Source organism: Strigops habroptila, chromosome 9 (genome assembly GCF_004027225.2).
Source record: "Strigops habroptila isolate Jane chromosome 9, bStrHab1.2.pri, whole genome shotgun sequence".
Classification (NCBI taxonomy): domain Eukaryota; kingdom Metazoa; phylum Chordata; class Aves; order Psittaciformes; family Psittacidae; genus Strigops; species Strigops habroptila.
The window spans coordinates 2,601,262-2,620,035 of NC_044285.2; the positions used below are offsets into that span (position 1 = coordinate 2,601,262).

Below are 18,774 nucleotides of genomic sequence, written 5' to 3' on the forward strand. Positions count from 1 at the left end.
GCAGCATGTGCACCCGGCCTCCAACAGAGATCTGTGCTCCCACAGGCTCCACTGCAGTTGTGTTTGCTGCAGAAGGAAGCATCTTCAGTGTCTTCTCACAGCCTGTTCCAAGCAGCTTACTAGCTCCCAGTAAGTAAAAAGCATCAGGTTAAATCCCAGTTCTCCCAAGAAGTGCACCCAACACCATCCTGAGTTGTCCCCTGTAATTCTTTATTAGAATCATGGATGAATATATTTTAAATCAATCTAAAAAAAAAAAAAAAATGGATCAAGGTACAGTACATGCATAAAATACAAAGTAATTTACAAACAGATCAAAATAGCATCTTCAGAACTAATACCAGGAGGAGAAGTGGATTTAAAAAAACACAAGTGACCGACTACAGCAATGCCTTCCGTGTGCCTTACACATCATGAGCACCGCGAGACAGAAAGGTTGGGTACGAAACGCAGCTGGTAGTGCCTACCCAGACTGGGATGCTCCAAGCTGGTCATATCAGAGCTTGAGAAACGTCCCCTATAACCACTTACACTTCCCATAATTGTATAAATAACTGCAGGCATTTATACAACACACAGTTCTTTTAAACCCCAGAGAACGCCAGTGCCCATAGGCCCCAAATCTCAGGATTAATGGCATGTTTAGGAAGAGCACATACGGAGCAAGATGCAGCAAGTGCAGCGACAGAAGGCACAGTTCATGTATCCCTGAACAAGCTGATCCAACAGACGATTTGTACTGAGCCACTGACCACAGAGGGAACCCATCCAGCAAGGAAACTACTCCAGATGTTTTTGTTAAAGAACATAAACCAAACCACTGGGATAATTTAGAAACACAGGATGAAACAGAACTGAAAACTAAGATCCGATTGTGGAAGTTACTGATTCATCAATCAAGCACTGAATATACTAATATATGTGGCATGTATTAATAAACGTGATATGTAATATGTGACAACAGCCTTCAAGTTCCATGAAAGAAAAAAGGCATCCTCAAATCCTGATACCACCAGCACTGCGGAGGCCAAGTCTCATGCAGCACAAAACCACACTGCAAGTTCCAGTGTTGGCCTGACCCCTCACCCATAACACAGCTCGTGCTTCCACGTTCTTCCCAAGGGTCCCTTCACGTGGAGTCCCACCAGCCTCCCGCAGCTCTGCCCCACATCACAACCTCCTCTGCAGCAGGTGCGAAACCACACAAGCTCATTCACAGGTAGCAAGAACCCTGCTGCTTGTTGGCAAGAAATTCTCTTTTCTCCCCCATAATATTAATTAAAAAAAAAAAAAAAAAAAGAAATCCTTAACTTGATAACCTGAAGATGTAGCCAAAAACATTTAACTTACATTAAAATTGCACTTCAGAGCAACGGGCGTTTCATCAAGCTTTAGATGCAGTATACAACACCTTAAGTCAAGGAAAGGTTATCCTGCCCAGAGATATTTCCCTAGTTAACCTGATAGCAATTGCTTTGTGAGGAGCAGAATAACATCTTCAAGTGCTCACTAAAGGTGTCTGTGCTCTGACTAGCGGGCATCATGGTGGAAAGAGATCAGCTCAGCTCCAAACACTTCACTGACCCAAAACCGACAAGTCGGTGTTGGGAAAATACTGCAGCCACAGAGAAGTAATAGATTTATAAACACTGAAATCAGAGTGTTTAAGACATGGAGAAATTGAGAAGGAATAACCAGTAACTAAACACAGGAAAGTAACCACGAGAATTACAAATATATTTAAATCTTGGACCTGGGGAATATACACAGCCTTTTAGGAAAGAACCAACGATTCTATATATTCTGACAGCACTGCATCTTTGGTTTGTTTTCGGTGGTTGGAGGGACATGAATGGGAACCACGTTGTTGCTTGGAGACATGTCATTCTCACGTCTGTCCGACATTTGCTTCTGGGAAACGATACGATAGATCTCTGGAAGATGAGAAAGAGCCAGTCACTGCACACACACCAGCCAAACACCAGCAGGAAGTAACTCGGGGGGAAGCAGGCAGAAAATACAGAAAGGTTTCCCATCGTTTTGGAACTATATAGGTAACACATGGAAGCTTTCACAGGAAGTTCCATTGTGGTGCTTTCTATATTCAAAAAATGAAATTTTTGCAAAAGAAATGAGTTTTTCAACAACTGTTTTACTTCCCCTGAGATAAGAGTTAGCAAATGGCCAGAATTCACAAGTTTCTTTGCTAAGAATCAGAAACTCTGCCCCAGCAATTCCTTCTGATAGCTCTTAAGGCTCTGAGGACAGTGGCCACATGTTTGCTGACGTATCCATAAACAGCAGGATTAAATAGAACCACTCATAATGTCTCTCCCTGCTAGGGCTGCAAGGGCAATTTCTTCTCACTCAGCATGCCTATCACGTACAATACCTTCCCTGTCATCCAAGCAGCTTTAAACGTTCAGAAAGGGTTGACTGGGGCCCAAAAGGGGAGAGTCAGCCCCTTCAGCAGCGCACAAACCCACTATAAAATCTGTTGTGTTAGCGTAGCTGAACTTCAAAACTATGGAGAAATGTGGTTTCCAGATGAAGAAATTCCAGCATAAATCAGGGAGCACGGGTTAAACTCCTGCACCTTCCCCAGTATGCTGCCACATGGGGAATGCTGCACACCTGCACTGAAAGCCTTGCCCTCTTTCCTGGGATTTGTTATGCTGAACAGAAACTCAGAGCAGCTACGACAGCACTTACTTCAGCTGCACAGAAGAAAGAATACGGCATGTGTAGCACTTCACCCCCGGAAAGGAAATAAAGGATACCAAAAATAGAACATGGGGAACTCAGTTGCAAATTTGAGGTTTAAAACCACTAAAGTTTAACAAATAAAAGCTTGCTGAGCCTCAGTTTAACAAAGGAGCTTGAAAGTGTTTCAGCAGAAAGCCAGCCCTGAAATGACAGCATCACATCTGGTTCTTGGCACGCCACAAAGGGGTGCTGGCAGCCAGCACACCACCACTGCCCACAGCAGAGCCCCAGGAGCTGGAGTCGATGCCTGCTCCCTGTCTGCACGCTCCAGCTCACTGTCACAGCTTTCAGATAAGCCCAGGCTGCAGAGGACAAGGGTGTCAGCACATCACTCCTGCAGAGCAGGGAAGAGCACAGCTCACAAACAACTATGGCAAAACAAAGCAGAAGTCCAAGTGCTTTTGGAGGTCTGAAGTCTCTTATCAGCTGGATAATGACTGCCCAAACACACACCCTGCTGGACTCCACACCAAAACACATCTTTTCCACCAGAAATGTATCATTTGTGAGTTGTTTTCGCTCAGAATGTTAATGAGTTGCTGCTTAGTGCACATCCTGACATCATTTCAGTACTGGAAGTTGAGCAACCTGGTGCAGAGGTCCTCCTTGCTGCCAAGGGCTGATCGCACAACTGAGCGCCTGCTTTTACAATGGGAAGAGATGGCATTGAGGAGCTAAAAAGAGTCCCTGACAGAAAAGGCTTGAAAACCTTGCCCTTGACATAATGAGCCTGCACTGATTTAAGCTGCCAACACATAGGCCAAGAGCTCCCCAGGAAGAGCAAGAGCAGGACTGCACACATGGCAAAACAGATATCTCTCAGGTACAGTGCTGTATCTGTGGGCTGTACAAATAACATTAACCTCTGCAAGGGGCACTTAGAAAGAATCTGCCTGTTGGGCCTCCAAGCTGACAGCTCAGACTTAGACAGGGATAAACAGCCCAGAAAAATTGATTTCACACACATTCAGTTACAGATCAAGTCACTGAGGCAACCAGACAAGCACTGCACACGTAAAAGGTTTTTCTGGTTTCACCCCTTTTTAAGTTCACTCTTCTTTCCAAGTCTTGCACACAAACAACTTCACAGGTGAAGTGAATCCCATGAGATCAGGTCTTTAAAGCCACCTGCAAGCCCATGTGGGAATCTGCAGATAAAGATCAGCTTGGACCTGAGCTCAGCAGAGTGCCTGTGTGCAGAGGTGGGAGGCTCACAGCCAAAGAGATCTGCTCTGCATTCTTCAGGACAAGTTTTCCTGCACCACCACCCTGCCCCAGGTCAGGGTAGACACCCGGTTTACCTCCTGGTGTAGAATGCTGCCTGTTCCTATTCAAGAGAATAGGAACAGCCACCTTTGTTACTGGAAACTCCCAAGTAGCAACTACAGCAGCAGCAATTCTCAGTTTTCCAGAGAACTTCCTGAACCAGTTCATACTAGTCCCTAACAGAAGCTGTCACACACTTCCTCCACTCATGTAAAGCAAGGACTTACAACTCTGTGTAACACCCTCATTCTACAGCAAAGACCTTCAGCAAACAACCCTGAAGCCTCAAAAACAATCTTAACAGCACTGATTTCTCTGCTGATAAAGGGTCTATCCCTTCTGACTCTGGGCACTATTTCCATGATCCCCACTTCCCCGGCCTCCCCAACAGTCCTGCAGGGACATTTCACAGCCATGCTGCTTCCATCACTTGCAGCAGCCTCAAGTTTGTTGCCCAGTGTTGCTTCTCCCTCCTCTGCAGCACAAACCTGTGTGCAGCCACACAGATGAAAGCCTTAATGGCTAAAACCTTCCCCTGCATCAGCTGCACGCTCTTTCACCACACACAGCTGTGATGGTGTGAAAGGGGAGGTGGGAACAGCTCAAACCTCCTCTTGCTGAGGCAAAATGCCCAGCAGCAAAGCCTACACTGAAACTAGTCTGTACGGACGAATGCCAGGCTAATGAAGACATGTGCTTTTTAATGAAGACACTACACATTATGCTCTGCTCAGTAACTGAATGAGACCTTATTAGGAGCACATTCAGCAGAATGCATCACTGCATAATTGGTAACTGTGTGAGACAGGCCTTGCACTGAAAGAGGGCTGGGAAAAAGTGACACTGCTGCCTAGGAGGAGCTTGTCCAGCCCTTATCTGCTCAGCCTGCACTAGCATCTCATTCATTTCCAGGTAACAAAGAGGAAATCCCTAGATTTTTTGATGTTAATGCTCTGTGATGTTGTCTCCTTGGAGATGGGATTCCTTAGAGATGAAACAGCAGCACAATGCAGTACAGGAACAGAGACAGCACACAGCCAGGCAGGGAACGGAGGCAGACTCCAGTTTACTTTAAGGATGCTTTATCCTGCTGTGAATGCTCGGAGTGCCTGGGATTATAATACCAGTCTCTCCTATTTGCCAGATGATACAAAGCAGCTTTGTGTGCACAGCAATCAGCCCTTGAAGTCTAGACATCTTGCAACAGAAGAATTTGGATAGGGACCATTACTCTAAGTCACAGAAGGAAAAGGTGCCCAAAACCTCATCTGGAGGTTTTTGTCCCACAGCGGGACAGGAAGCCCACTGGATGCAAGACGTACCCCCCTCTAAAAGTCCTCTATAACACAGGGAGAGGAAAGAAAAGCTTTCTCCCCATTCTTCCACCTATAATAACAGCAGATCACATACTTATGCTGTGCTAACTACAATGGATTCCTATTTCGCATGCCCAAAGCCATCTATTCAGAGTGGTTTAGCCTGAGAACGCAGGTGTGGATAAGCTTAACACAGACCATGCTACACCTCCAAGGGAAGTACTCTTACAAGTTTCCAACACTGACCCAACCAGACCAGCTTCAATAGGGCTGCAGAAGAAAGGAGTTTTGCTACAGACCTTAGTCACAACACCCTGTTCATGAGAGACCCGGGGAGCTGTGTGCAGGGCGTTAGGAGCAGCCTGGGATGTCTCTGCAGTGCAGTTCCCAGCACTGCAGATACTAGCAGAGCTGGTGCAGCAGCATGCCCTGCCCCTTCTGTCATCCACCTCTATGCAGCCTGTGGCAAAGCCTGCTGCCTTTACCAACTTTCTTCTTCAAAGGACAGCAAGCGTTCCACCTGCAGGCACTATGCTTGGAGGCAGTCTTGCCAAATACAGGCTATCCAGGATTCCACGGGGTCACTCCGAAAACCACATTCCTCAGATGACTGCTCCACTCTTTCCTTCAAAGGAAATCATTAACAGAAAAAAGCCAGCTGTGAAGTGTTATCAAGAAGTTTATTGGCAGAACATTCGTCCTTAACATGCCAGTCACAGCCGAGATGGAGCCAACCTGCTGCTAATGCATTATTTACTTCATCTTTATCTCCCTGAAACAGGAGCCCCTGTCTGGAGCGAGCCACATGCCCACTAATCAGCAGAAGTGTTTCTTCCAGCACAGTTGAGCCAACCCCTCCTGAACAAGGAGCCTGTCCACATGCCCAAGAGCTCTTTACCCAAAATACCATCACAGCCACACGCAGGGAACACTGATGTTTGTGGAACAGCAACAGCCTCAACAATCTGTCAGAGTCCACCGAGGGCAAGTTTTAATGGCTTGTTCTCCCATTACAGACTGCTCTCCCTCACAGAAAAACTAAACCAGGAAAAACCCATATAATCTGCAAATTAGAATCCAAAATAACTTCTGAATAAAAGGTACTATTGGATGCATGGAGAGAGAAAGTAACACCCCAGCCTGTCCCCAAGAGGTGAACTGCTTCCCCATGGCAACAGTAGTGTATCATCTGAGCATCACACAGCTCTGTGGAAGTAACACACAGCCCTGGGCATGCAGGAAACTTTCCACTTCTTCAACATCACTATTAGAGAACAGAACAGCCCAAGAGGGGATGGGGCAATTAGGTGACCAGTTCATATTGGCTAGGACAGCCTGCCAGCTGCCTTAGGAGGCGATAAACAATGTCTGATGTATTTTCAGTTCTATTTGTGCTGGTGCTGAACGAGTATGAAAGTTAATTCACTAACCTTCATCCAAGAGCCCTGATCCCCTCTGAAAAATTTAAGAGCAAGCAGCAAGGCTGTTCTACATTACACGCAGCACTTTTAGCCAGAATCTGACCTTAAAGCTCAGTCTAGGTGCTCCTGAGAGGGGCAGCCAAGGGCACATGCATAAAGGAAGAAGTTTCAGATTTTAGCAGTTACAAATAAGCAATAAAAATGGCTTTTGTCCTGAAAAAAAAAATCTATGCCCAAATTCACAAGCATTTTTGATAGGACTGACTTTAAGTAGGTGAAGAAAGCAGGAAATCCAGCAGGCATCCCAGATACCATCACATTGAGCCACTCCTTAGCCATCTACCCTCTGATGGCATTAGTGGTTAGTCATACAGGGAGTAAATGTATAAGCCACCATAACTTCTCTTTTTTTTCTTTGTAAATTTGTGCAATGTCGAATTACAACCAAATGACAACACTGAAGTTAAAAGGGAACCACATGGTTCAGCTAAAGAGGAAACCAACTCAGTCTAGTCCCAGCACTGGATGAAGCAGCAAGATGACAAACATCCCTACGCGCTGTTTATTCATCTAACATCCACTTTTTTGCTAGTGTATAGACAGGAGCACTCCTGCTTAAGAACCCACTGTAAAAACCACAGCAGAACCAGAACCTAGCAGAGTTGTCTTATCTTACAACTAAGGTAAGACAAGAAACAGATGCACGCAGGCAGATAATACTCCAGCAGCCTACAACTCTCTCCACTGCTAGGATGTTCATAAAGCACTTCGAGAAATGCTACAGAATTTATACTTCTATTACAGTAAATAACTTCCTAGCTGTCTCCTCACCTGCATGTTCTAGTATGGCTAAAAAGGCCTTTTTGGTCTGTTTTTAAGAAAATGTTTAAGGGTTTAAACAGAAAGGAAGTACTTTTATCCACAAAGCATAAAAGACAACACTCCCTGCTATCACATGTTACAGAGGCCAAAAGTCCAGCCAGGACTATTAAATGCAATGACAGCAACCACCCTGCAGCTCAGGAGTCACTATGTCTCATACTACCAGTAGTAGTATTGTTCAAAGGGAGGATCTCTACTCTTTCATCCCTTTTCCCTTGCCAACTACTATGGCCACCATTAAAAGTGGAAACAAACTAGACTGGCTTCTCCTCTGATAAACAATGGGTGTTTTGCTTGCATGAGACAATTCCCTCCCATGGGCACTCCCTATACCATACACAAATGGGAAACTGAAACACAAGCTAGGCTGAGGCTGACTAGAAACCTGAGGCAGATCAAAGCGAACAAGGATTCATTCGTGAGTTCAAGGCTGGCCTTTTAACTGTGACTCAAAACTGGACTGCAAATCTTATGGCTGTGAAGAATGATTAGCAAAATTTTAAACACTTCATAGGCAAAGAATTGCCTATTTGCATCATATCTGAGCAGCCTTGTGCCCTTCCCCCTTGAAACAGAAAGCACGAGATGACTCACCTGTCAGAATAGTCTGGAAAGCTGCTTCCACATTTGTAGAGTCTAAAGCAGACGTCTCAATAAATGACAAACCATTCTTCTCTGTGTGGACAGAAACACTGTAATTAGAAGGGTATACCACGTATCTGTTTCCCATCCGAAGATCTTCTGTACCAGATTACTTTTGTAGTGTATAAGAAGTTGTGGGGTTTTCCCCCTTACATGATCTGAAAGCAACACCACCCAACACCAACAGGGATCAGCCCAGTGCTATGTTACTTTGAGGCGCGTCTTCCTGCATCATTGAAACTAAGAATACGTTGCACTTTCAAAAACGGAGTGAGGAATATTCCTGGATTTTCTTTAACCTCATCAAGTTTCTCCACCTCCCACCTGCTAGTATCTGATGGCAGCTATTTAACAGCAATAGCCCTATGGGGGAATGACAATCCATTGAATTGAAGAGAGGCAAACCCTGGCATGTGACACTGAGGAACACCACCAGCAGCCCTTTTTCCTCCTACCAGCACACTTGCATATCTAAGACCAGGGAAGCAGATCCCCAGACAGTTTGCAGTAGCAAATTATTTTGAGTTCGCCAACCTGCAAAAGCTCTGGCCTCATCTGTAGGCACTGCTCTCAGGTGGCGAAGGTCACTCTTGTTTCCCACAAGCATGATTACAATATTGCTGTCAGCATGGTCCCTCAGCTCTTTCAACCATCGCTCTACATTCTCGTAGGTGAGGTGCTTGGCAATGTCATACACCAATAATGCCCCTACAGCTCCGCGATAGTACCTGTGGGCGAAGAGATGTGTTAGAGAACCAGCAAGAAACATCATGATTAAAAGTGACAAGTTAGACAAGTTACTGTGCAACAATGGAAAATAGCTATTATTAAGGCAGCTATACAAAAAAATACCCAGAAGCAGGCTATGTGGGACTTGAAACAGTGAAGGAGAGCATTCTGACTGGGGTTATGCCACAGTACCACCAGCGCAGCCAGGAGAGCTCGGAGTCTAGAGGCAAGCCAAACCCTGTGTTTGTGGGGAGAACCCTGCATCCCAAAATGAAGCTCTGGAATTTGTCAGGAGCTACTATCACTTTTAACCTCTGATCCACTCCTGAAAAGTCTCCCCACCCATTGCTCTGGGTGCAGTACGGGCACGGCCCATAGTGAGAGAGACTTTAGAATGACTCACTGGATCATAAAAATGTCATTGTGATCTATTCCCTTTACAAAAGGCCATGGCTGGTCTCCTTTCAGAGCAGAGAGGCACTGTAAGTCATTCAAAAAAAAAAACCCAAACAACAGGCTGTGTTCTCCCACCCCAAAATTACCTCCAGCTTTACTTAAATCCAGCTTTTGCTATGCTGTTTTTTCCAGTTAAGGCAGTATACAAAGTGAGCAGTCTTCCCTCACTGCTACAGGAGGGTTTCTGGTCTTAGGTTACCGCTGATAAAACCTCGGTGAACACTGATTTTACCTTATCAACTGCTTGCATTGAAATGAGTCCCTCAAAGCTCTTACATTCTAGGTTTTAAATGCCTCCAGTTACAAATCATGAGAGCACTGAGAAATAAATCAGTCTGCGCAGGGACACACTATATCAAGTTTATGATCTGAATAATATTTAACCTTCCTTCCACCATAGCTTGTGGATATCACACGATAAAATACAAACACCCCCTGCTTGCAGTTTGAAGAATTGGAAGGGCCCAAAAACCACCCCCCTCAGCAAAAACTTCTCTTCAGCCACACAAGGTGTCACTTACGCTGATGTGATAGCTCGGTATCGCTCCTGCCCTGCTGTGTCCCATATCTGAGCCTTTATTGTCTTCCCATCAACTTGAATGCTTCTTGTTGCAAATTCTACTCCGATGGTGCTTTTGCTTTCCAAGTTAAACTCATTGCGAGTGAATCGAGACAGAAGGTTACTCTTGCCTACTCCAGAGTCTCCAATAAGTACAACTACAAGACAAAAATGACATAAGAATGAGATTCCAGATGTAGATAAGACGTTGACAATCACCTGCAATAAACATTTATTTTCCTGAATGAAACATAAAGGAAATTAATGGCAAAACCACCACCCTTGTCATGGGTCTACTGTCCAAGTCTTGATATTTCTAGAGAACCAGAGCTGCCACATTGACCAGCATTCTGAACAGACATTAGACTTGACTTTTACTTGTAATATTTCAGTCTCCTTTGCCCAGCATGGAAGAATATTTCTCTTCTAGGAAGAACATACATGGCCATCACTGCAAAAGTCAAGGACTGTTTGGATTTCACATCTTTGTAACAACACTAGAACTAAAAGACAAAACAAAAAACTCCACACAACTGAAATGTGGTTTGCTAAAGAAGTCCAAAATACAGCAGCCTCTGCCTTCATTTTACACTCTTCACACCTTTGCAGAAGAGAGGTTCCCCACTGGGGCAGAAAAACTTGTGAATAGAAAAACAGAACCAAACCCAAAAAAATCACAAGATCACCATCACCCTGATGGTCAGGTTAAAGTGTTAGCTGTGCCACAGCACACTGCCCTTCCACAATCCCTCACTGCTGCTGCAACTCCTGGCTGCTTCAGGCCAGCCTGAAACTGCTCTAAAGTGCCAGCAGGGTATTGTTGGGCCTCAGAATTAGAGCAACCATCCGCATCCACTTCAGTTTGACTCATCAGAGCACCAGTGCCAATCAAACTAATTGGAAGGATTCAGCTATGCTTGACAAGAGATTGACAGAAGGTTTAAAGGCCAGTTCCTACAGGAAGAAAAGCATCATGAGGGTTTGCTGCAATATCCTGTAACGTGAAGTTGAAAGGTGCAAGTTTAAGTGTAACTTAAAACTCGCTAACAAGATGCAGGCCACTGGATGAAACCCATTCACAACCCTGAGTCACACCAGCAGGAGCCTCTTGGGATGATCTCATGCCCTTAAAGATAAGGTAGCAAACCAGTAACGGAAGGTAATAAAAGAGGACAAGTAAAATCCTTAAGAAGAAAGGCTGATAACTTAAATTCAGCAGCGAATCAACACCAGTCCAAGCAAACAAGTGCTCACTCAGGTGACAGAAAAAATGTTGTGACTATCCTTGTTTTGAAAAAACCAAACTGGAATACTTGCTTAGTAACATGCATCATTTAGCAGTTAAGATACTGCAACACAGCATTAAAGATTGTGTGCACAATAGAGGAAGGAGTGCCCCAACCACACTCCAATCACCAGAGAAACCCCCTCACAGAGCCTTAGTCTAGCAGTGCAAATACTCCCATCTGCTGCTGCGCCACACAGCAGCCCTCCAAACACCATCTTCTATTTAAATAATGCAGACCAATTCTGGCAAATGGGCTCTTCTCTGACTGCAAGGGCAGAGCAGCACCTTTTAAACACCCTCTGTAAAATGAAAATTGCAGCAAATGCTCGCTTCAAACATGGCCTTGTGGAGAATACTTCATCACAATAAAGATCTTCCCAGCTTGCTCTGCCAGCTGACTCAGCACACAGCCAGCCAAGCTACAGAGGTTGCATAAAGCCCCAAGTGGCTCTGCTAACCACTTCTGTTTATGAAGATCACAAGTGCAGGTAGGTGGCAAGCAGGTATGCTGAAGGCAAATAGGATTCTGCTGTCCTACGTGACAGGTCAGCACTGTTCAGTGTCAGCTGCCCTCACACAACTGAACAGCTTTGCAGGCAGAGAAGATGCTGAACGTAATAAACAGTGGAGGGGACAGGGCACCTAACTGCATCATCCCCACGTGGCAAACTGCCATTGCTTTCCTCTTTCGTTGGCAAGTAAGTTCTCCAAAACTATTTTGGCAGGTTTAGGCAACATCATATTTGTATTCACTGGAAGGCGTTACAAACAACAAGTTTCTCGGAGGCAAAATGCACACCTTTGCACATCTCAGTCCTGCTATCACCCAGCATTAGTTCTGGCTGCGGCCAAAAACTTCTCTAAACAAGAAAAGCAATCTACATACATAATTTACATTTCCCAACAGGAAGCACCATATACCTGTTAAGTATTCCTATTCCCCTCAAACATATTTTTTGTTGTTCAGTGCGTGTTTCATATTTAACAATAGACAGATCATATTAATTCCTCTGCCAGGTTTTTCTTTACTTTGTTGAATGCCATGCTCCTGATGTTCTCAATGGTTTCCAGCACCAGATTAATATGTCCCCAATCAAAAGGGGAAAGTATTAGACTTTCCTCCTTGGAGTCAGCTATTTCCTCTACTTAATTGGGCCACTGCAGTTCTTCTTGAACAGGGACACAGGAACAGTTTGCAATGTCAGCAAGTACCTAAGTCTCCTGCCAGCCCGAGCAAGTATCACAGCTTTAACAGCCACTCGGATTGCATTATTAATATTGCTTTCCTTATCAAACCACCTTATTTTGATAATTCATATTAGGGTCTATTTAGGGTCTATATTAGGGTCAATTTATATTGCCATGTATTATATTCTTAGCATAGAAACACAGTAGGAATGATCCTGGATGGCTGAGTCCCAGCCTAACTATCCCAGGCACTCAGTTTCTGGGAGGGAAATGATGTTATCTAGTTCCAGGTTAAAGCTAATTGTTCCTGCACATACACTTTCATTGGGCATTTCTTCCAGAAACTCTCTCCTAATGGTTAGAAATTGCCTCCTAATTTTCAGCAGAAATTAGTGGTCAGCTGATGGTGGTGTTCATGTGCCAGCATTGTCCATTAGCTTATTAGTTTCTTCTCCCTGTGGTGTTTACGCTAGGGTATTTACAGAAAGCAACCACATCTTCCCTGGGCTTTGCTCTACTAGCTAAATAAGCCAGCTTCTCAAATGGTTCCTTATAAACAGATTGTCCATTTCCCAACACATCTTCCCTACAAGCTTTTCAGTTTCTTTTTCACACAGTGAGAAGAACTGCACGCACCATTCTAAGTGAGATCTCCCTGTAATGTATGCAGGGATTTTAATATTTGCATCTCTACTAGGTATACCTGGAGCTGGAATTACCTTTTCCTGACCATATCACCTTGATGGCTCAGTCTGCCTGTGATCAGACCTAACTGTTCTAGCTTTAAGTTGGCAAATGTTTACTTTACCAAACTCCTATGAGTCCCCAGGCAGATAGCTTTACATCCTGAACCCCACCTCATTTGGAGGATTGCAGTCCTCATCAGCACACAGCCCTTCCAGGGCCATGCTCCAACCTGCCTTCTCCCGTACCATCGTCAGCAAAATCCTTCACTACATCAGCAGGGAAATAAGGTCTAAAGGAAATATTTAGCAAGTTCAGCCATAAGACCCAGCCTTGAAAGCCTCCATCAGTAACCTGCTTTGGACCAGCACTTCCCTTATAGGAGCAGCACCTTAGAAAGCTTTTCAATCAGAGATTTGCATTGGCATATCCTGAAAGTCATAAAAGTGATCTCCCTGCCCTGAGAGACTGCTACCAGGCAGGTCATTCTTACTGGTTTAGTGATGGTTGCAAGTATTGAACTGGCCCACGTTCTTTAAATTGATGCATTTGACTATCTACAGCATTCACCATCCCAAAGGTTTAAGACAAGCATTTGGTGGAGAGAAATAGAATAAGAGTATGCAGTCCATGCTACTGTACGAATTTTCTTCTGTAATTCCAGTTTTATTTCTGTAGAAGACCAAAATAAGAACTCAATTTCCTACGTTGCCTGAAAAGCCATTGATAACTACGTCAAGAAAGGATGATTAATTTTTCGCCAACACTCCAGCTCACTCACCCCATTTTAATTTCTGTTAAACCTCCAACTTGACATTTTCAGAAAATACTTTAATTATCCCATGAAAGATGTTATTTACAACCTGATCAGGTTGAAAATAGAGAGTCCAGCACCACTAGCTTGTATTGTCATTGGTAAAAGTTATTATACAAGTTATATATTACACAATTTAAAATAAGTACACCAGTGCTAGGGAATTAAATGCCTAAAACCACTTGTCTCTGTGCTGAGCTCTGCTATTAAGAGGCATATTAATAAAAAGCCTGGACACATCTTCATGAAGAATCTGCTGATGAACATCTCCTCCTGTCTACTTCAGTTGGAGTTTAAAGGAAATGTGAATAGGATGACCTGGTTCTGCACCTTGTATGTAGTTGGTGATAAATCATAAATCTCCCTCTTCACCTGTGCTCCCCTGCTTTTTTTGTCACAGAAAGAACTAGCATCTAAGTCACTTTGGGGTGGGGGTTGTTTGTTACCTGTACAGACTATATATAACGCAGAACGGGGCCTCCAAACGCCTCTGTAGTAAAATGGGCAAGCTGGGTGGTTTATTATAGCACAGAAGTGAAAGCAAAGGGCTTGCTACCATTGTAAAAACCAATAGGTGTCTTGCAACCACTTTTCCCCACAAATTTCTCTAAACAAAACACATTAAAAGAATTTCAAAATCCCAAACCAACAAGTTCATTCAGTTTCAAAGCATTTCCTCAATCTCAAAGGGAAAAGCTGGAGAAATCAACATGATGCAAAATAGGAAGCAGACAGCTGACACTAGAGTTTTCCCTAACAATAGGCTGAATGTCACCACAAGTCAGGCCTGCATTCAGAAATGAGAGGTCTGACCCAGAGTCCAAAGTTCCAGATGGTCAAGGTGCAGACATAACCCTCTCAGGCTTTGTCTATAGAAAACAGAAGGCACCATCTACAAGTGAGGGTTACTTTGGTAACTACCCATCTACTGCAAGTACAGAAATCAAAAAAAGTAAAAAGTTCCTGCATTTAAGCCAGGCTTAATTTATTAAGTAATAAAGTAAAATCCTTGTATCATAATTATATTTCCTCAAACTGGACTTCATAGGTCTTCTGTTTCCTCAAGTGCAGTGCTGGGAACAGTGGGCACTGCTCTCAGCTAAACCCCAAAAGTATGGAAGAATACAGAGAAATGTGTAGCTAGACAAGACTAATTTACCAGAAATTGTCTTTTTACAAGCTAGGTTTAGGCTTGAGCATACGCTGAAGTGTGGCAACAGAGTCAGGAGAGGGGTATTTTGTAACAGGAACTGTGATTTTATCATACAGCAGCATAGGTGGGCTCAGCTTACACCCACCAGCAGAGTCAGCCAGATTTTGACACACAGCTGCTGTCAGGGCAAAACCAGAGATCTCACCTAAACAGATGCATGGCAGTTTAACTCAGGAGTAGTAGGCCACAGCTAGATTAGAGAATATCACCCAATTACTTTAAATCAAGCCAGATTCTGAACTCAGCCCCACCAACCTACCATGTCCCTTCAAGTTTATAAACCCAGAAGAACTGTCCTACTGGATTAAATGTCCTTATAGACCAACACCCCTTCTGACTGTCAAGAACTGATGTCTGAGAAATATTATGTGTAACAGAATAGGCTAATCTTTGCATCTGCCAAAGTGCAAGGAGTCCCGGCCCATGGCAGGGGGTTTGGAACTAGATGATCTTAAGGTCCTTTCCAACCCTAACTATTCTATGATTCTACGTTGCAAGCCCTTGCATCTTGAAACAAGCAATACCTTCAGACTTGCGGCTCTACCCATCACACTGAAACACCCCGACAGCCATTTTTCTTCCTCTATAAATCTGTGCAGTCTTTCAAACCCATTTATAGTATTTATGGCAATGCACCACTCCAGAATTTGCATATACATCTGTAGGAATTTATGTCCTTTTGGTTTTGCCTGCTGTTCGATAAAAGCAGCATTACAGATATCCATAGAAATTATGACAAACAGTAGATACTTCCCCTGTTTGCCCTTATCACTCACTGTTTTAATTTTGATAAAGTTGTATCACCTTATTATTTATCACAATATTATTTTGATTCTCTTCTCCACCTTTTAATTCTACACTATCCCATTCAAAATGAATGTGCCCATCCTGCCTACATTTCCCCTCCATCTCCAAGATGCTTGTGTCTGAGATTCAAACATCAGCCTAATGATTGCTCATTACCCTGAGTTCTCATTTCCCTTCCCAAGAGTTTTCACCTACCTCTTGCCTTTTTGACCAGGGCCTGGCTGAGGAGACATTCATTTCAGAAACCTATCTGCAATGATTTCAACACCATTCCAGAGTGCTGACAGCTTGTTTAGAACCTCTGGGAAGTCATAAAAGTTTCCAGGATTTGTATTACTCTGCAGTTGTTATGTTATTTCAGCTGTCCCATTAATCCCAGTTATGTGACATTGCATCAACTTCCTGCAGCCTACTTTAGCTTTGCAAAACCTGAATCCCTCATCTTCACAACACCGTTTTCACAGCATTCCCTGGGCTCCCAAAAGCTTCTATAAACTAGTCTAAGCAGAAGCTTTAGAAAGTGCAATATATTCAGCTAGCTTTGAATGCTTCTATATAACTGGATCCCAACTGTATTATTTCCCAATTATATAAGGAAGCAGGTCTAATAAAAGCTAGGACCTCTCCCAACAAACTGCGTCACCAACATTCCCAGGCCTTGACAGCCAAAACATTAATTATAAGCATCCTAACAGAACGGTATGAACCAGTGAAAGCGCTGCAATGGTTTTGATAACTCGTACCCATAAGTACCTACAATAAGATTGCTCGCTGTGATTAAACTAGTGATCAGCAAGGCCCTTGCCAATGCTGCAAGCTGAGAAGATTGGCCCTTGATACTTCCTGATTTGGTCTGAATAGCAGTACAGATGACTGATTTATAGTTGGGAATAATGCCCCTTTCCACATGGCAACTGGATGAAAGAGGCAAAGAGAAAAAATTAATTCCTCAAAGTTATTACAGGAGTTGAAGTACAGAAAAAAAACCCCTCTGGTGTTTTCCTTTACTTTAGTTTCACAATGACAACCACTGCGTCTCTCACTATTGCAATGTAATGAGTAATATGCCAAGTTCTAAACTCAAATATACAATAATACCATATCGCAACAAAACACTATTTTTTGCAATACTTTGCTTTTGCAGTAGGGTTTCAAAAACTGGACAGTCAACTTCAAAACATCAGCAGTTCCATACACGTTTCACAGCATGCTTTAGGAACCTGAACGGCAGGCTGGTGTTTTACTCCGCAGGGAGTGAGAACCGAGTAGTTAACTACAACCTGCAACACTTTAACCCAACTGGATGCAGGCTGGAGTGGCATCAGTCCTGGAAAACAAGGAATTCCTGACCCTCTCTGCTGGGCATCCAGGACAGGACACGGGATTGCTGGGTGTGAAACAGCAGTTACATCCCTCACAAAGGGCTCAGAATACAGCAAGCAGCAAATAATGCTACTTTAATAAATTAGCTGTATCATCTACCAACGCTGAGCACATAACTCATTTTACAGTCCTTTTTAATAGCTGGAGAAGGAATTAGCCCTTCTGAGCGCTCACCAACGCTCTCTGCTCGCCCCCCCGGCAGGCTGGCACCGCCTCTGCCCGTCACAAAGCAGAACCTTTGGACAAGGCAGATCCCGGCGAGGAAAACCTGTCCAGATGTGACATTTCGGGGCCCAGCGGCCCTCCGCGATCGCGCTGCACAGACACCCGAGCAGGGCGCGGTGATGCCCGCGGAAGCGCGGCCCCCGCCTCGCTCTGGGAAAGCCGAAGCGGGGCTGCCCGGGGTCTTTCCGCCTTCGGGAAGCGGTAACCGCGACCCGCCCGCGGGCTCGGACCCCTTCCCCTCAGGCAGGGGCAGGGACCGGCTGAAGCGGCGGGAGAGGCCCCCCGCCCCACCCACACCGGAGGGAGGGTCGCGCCGTGAGGAGGCCGCTCCCCGCCGCGGCCAGGACCCCCTCCCGAAGGTGACCCCTCCGGCTGCCGCGGGGACGGCACGGCGCGGCCGTTACCTTTGAAGAGATAGTCGTACTCGTCGTCGCGGGTGCCCATGGTGGGGAGCGCGGCGGAGCCGAGACCTGCGACCGGCAGCCCGACCCTCCCTGCAGCCGCCGCAGCGCTTCCGCCCCCCGCGCTCTGCCCGCCCACCGGCAGGTGCTTCCGGGGCAACGCGGCGCCGGCGCCAAACTGCTTCCTGGGGGGGGGGGGGGGGGGGGTGTGTGCAGACCCGCTGCCCCGCCCGCCCCGGCCTTAAAGGGGCCGCGCTGTGTGTGACGCGGGGCCCGCGCACGCCCCGGTGGCCGCGCGGACCCCGAACAGCGCCCACCCGGGGGTCGCGGCCCCGCGGAGGGGCTGGCGGCGGCAGGGGCGCGGGGAAGGGATTAGTAGCGTCCCGGAGGAGGTGTTGGCAGAGCGGTTCCATGGTGTAATGGTTAGCACTCTGGACTCTGAATCCAGCGATCCGAGTTCAAATCTCGGTGGAACCTAATTATTTTCCTCATTTCTTCTGTTTTTTTGACTCTCCTTCCCAAATTACGGCTGCTCCCCGGGCTCTTGCCAACACAGGTACAAAAACCGCACCTCGCGTCCACTTTTGCTTGGCTCCCACCGGCCCTGTCCCCAGCCACACCATGGGTGCCCCTCTCTTGCCTGCACAGATGGGTGGTGGTGCCACCCCAGAGCTGCCTACAGCCACGGTGGAGCTTGGGGCAGGTTGGTGGGAAGCCCCCCAGTCTGACAGATT

General features: G+C 45.4%; 1 protein-coding gene and 1 non-coding gene across 2 annotated transcripts; one reads left to right on the forward strand and one right to left on the reverse strand.

The window, feature by feature from the left end:
* Positions 1-189: 189 nt before the first annotated feature.
* Positions 190-18,210, reverse strand: RAB11A (RAB11A, member RAS oncogene family). The gene is made up of 5 exons (XM_030497273.1): positions 18,044-18,210; positions 10,000-10,195; positions 8,828-9,021; positions 8,246-8,326; positions 190-1,934 (listed from the first exon to the last, which is right to left on the reverse strand). The coding sequence occupies exons 1-5, from the start codon at positions 18,081-18,083 to the stop codon at positions 1,795-1,797; spliced, it is 651 nt and encodes a 216-aa protein (XP_030353133.1). The 5' UTR covers positions 18,084-18,210; the 3' UTR covers positions 190-1,794.
* A 235-nt stretch (positions 18,211-18,445) lies between these two features.
* Positions 18,446-18,517, forward strand: TRNAQ-CUG. Its single transcript has one exon. It is a non-coding gene; the product is annotated as a tRNA-Gln (tRNA).
* The last annotated feature ends 257 nt before the right edge of the window (positions 18,518-18,774 follow it).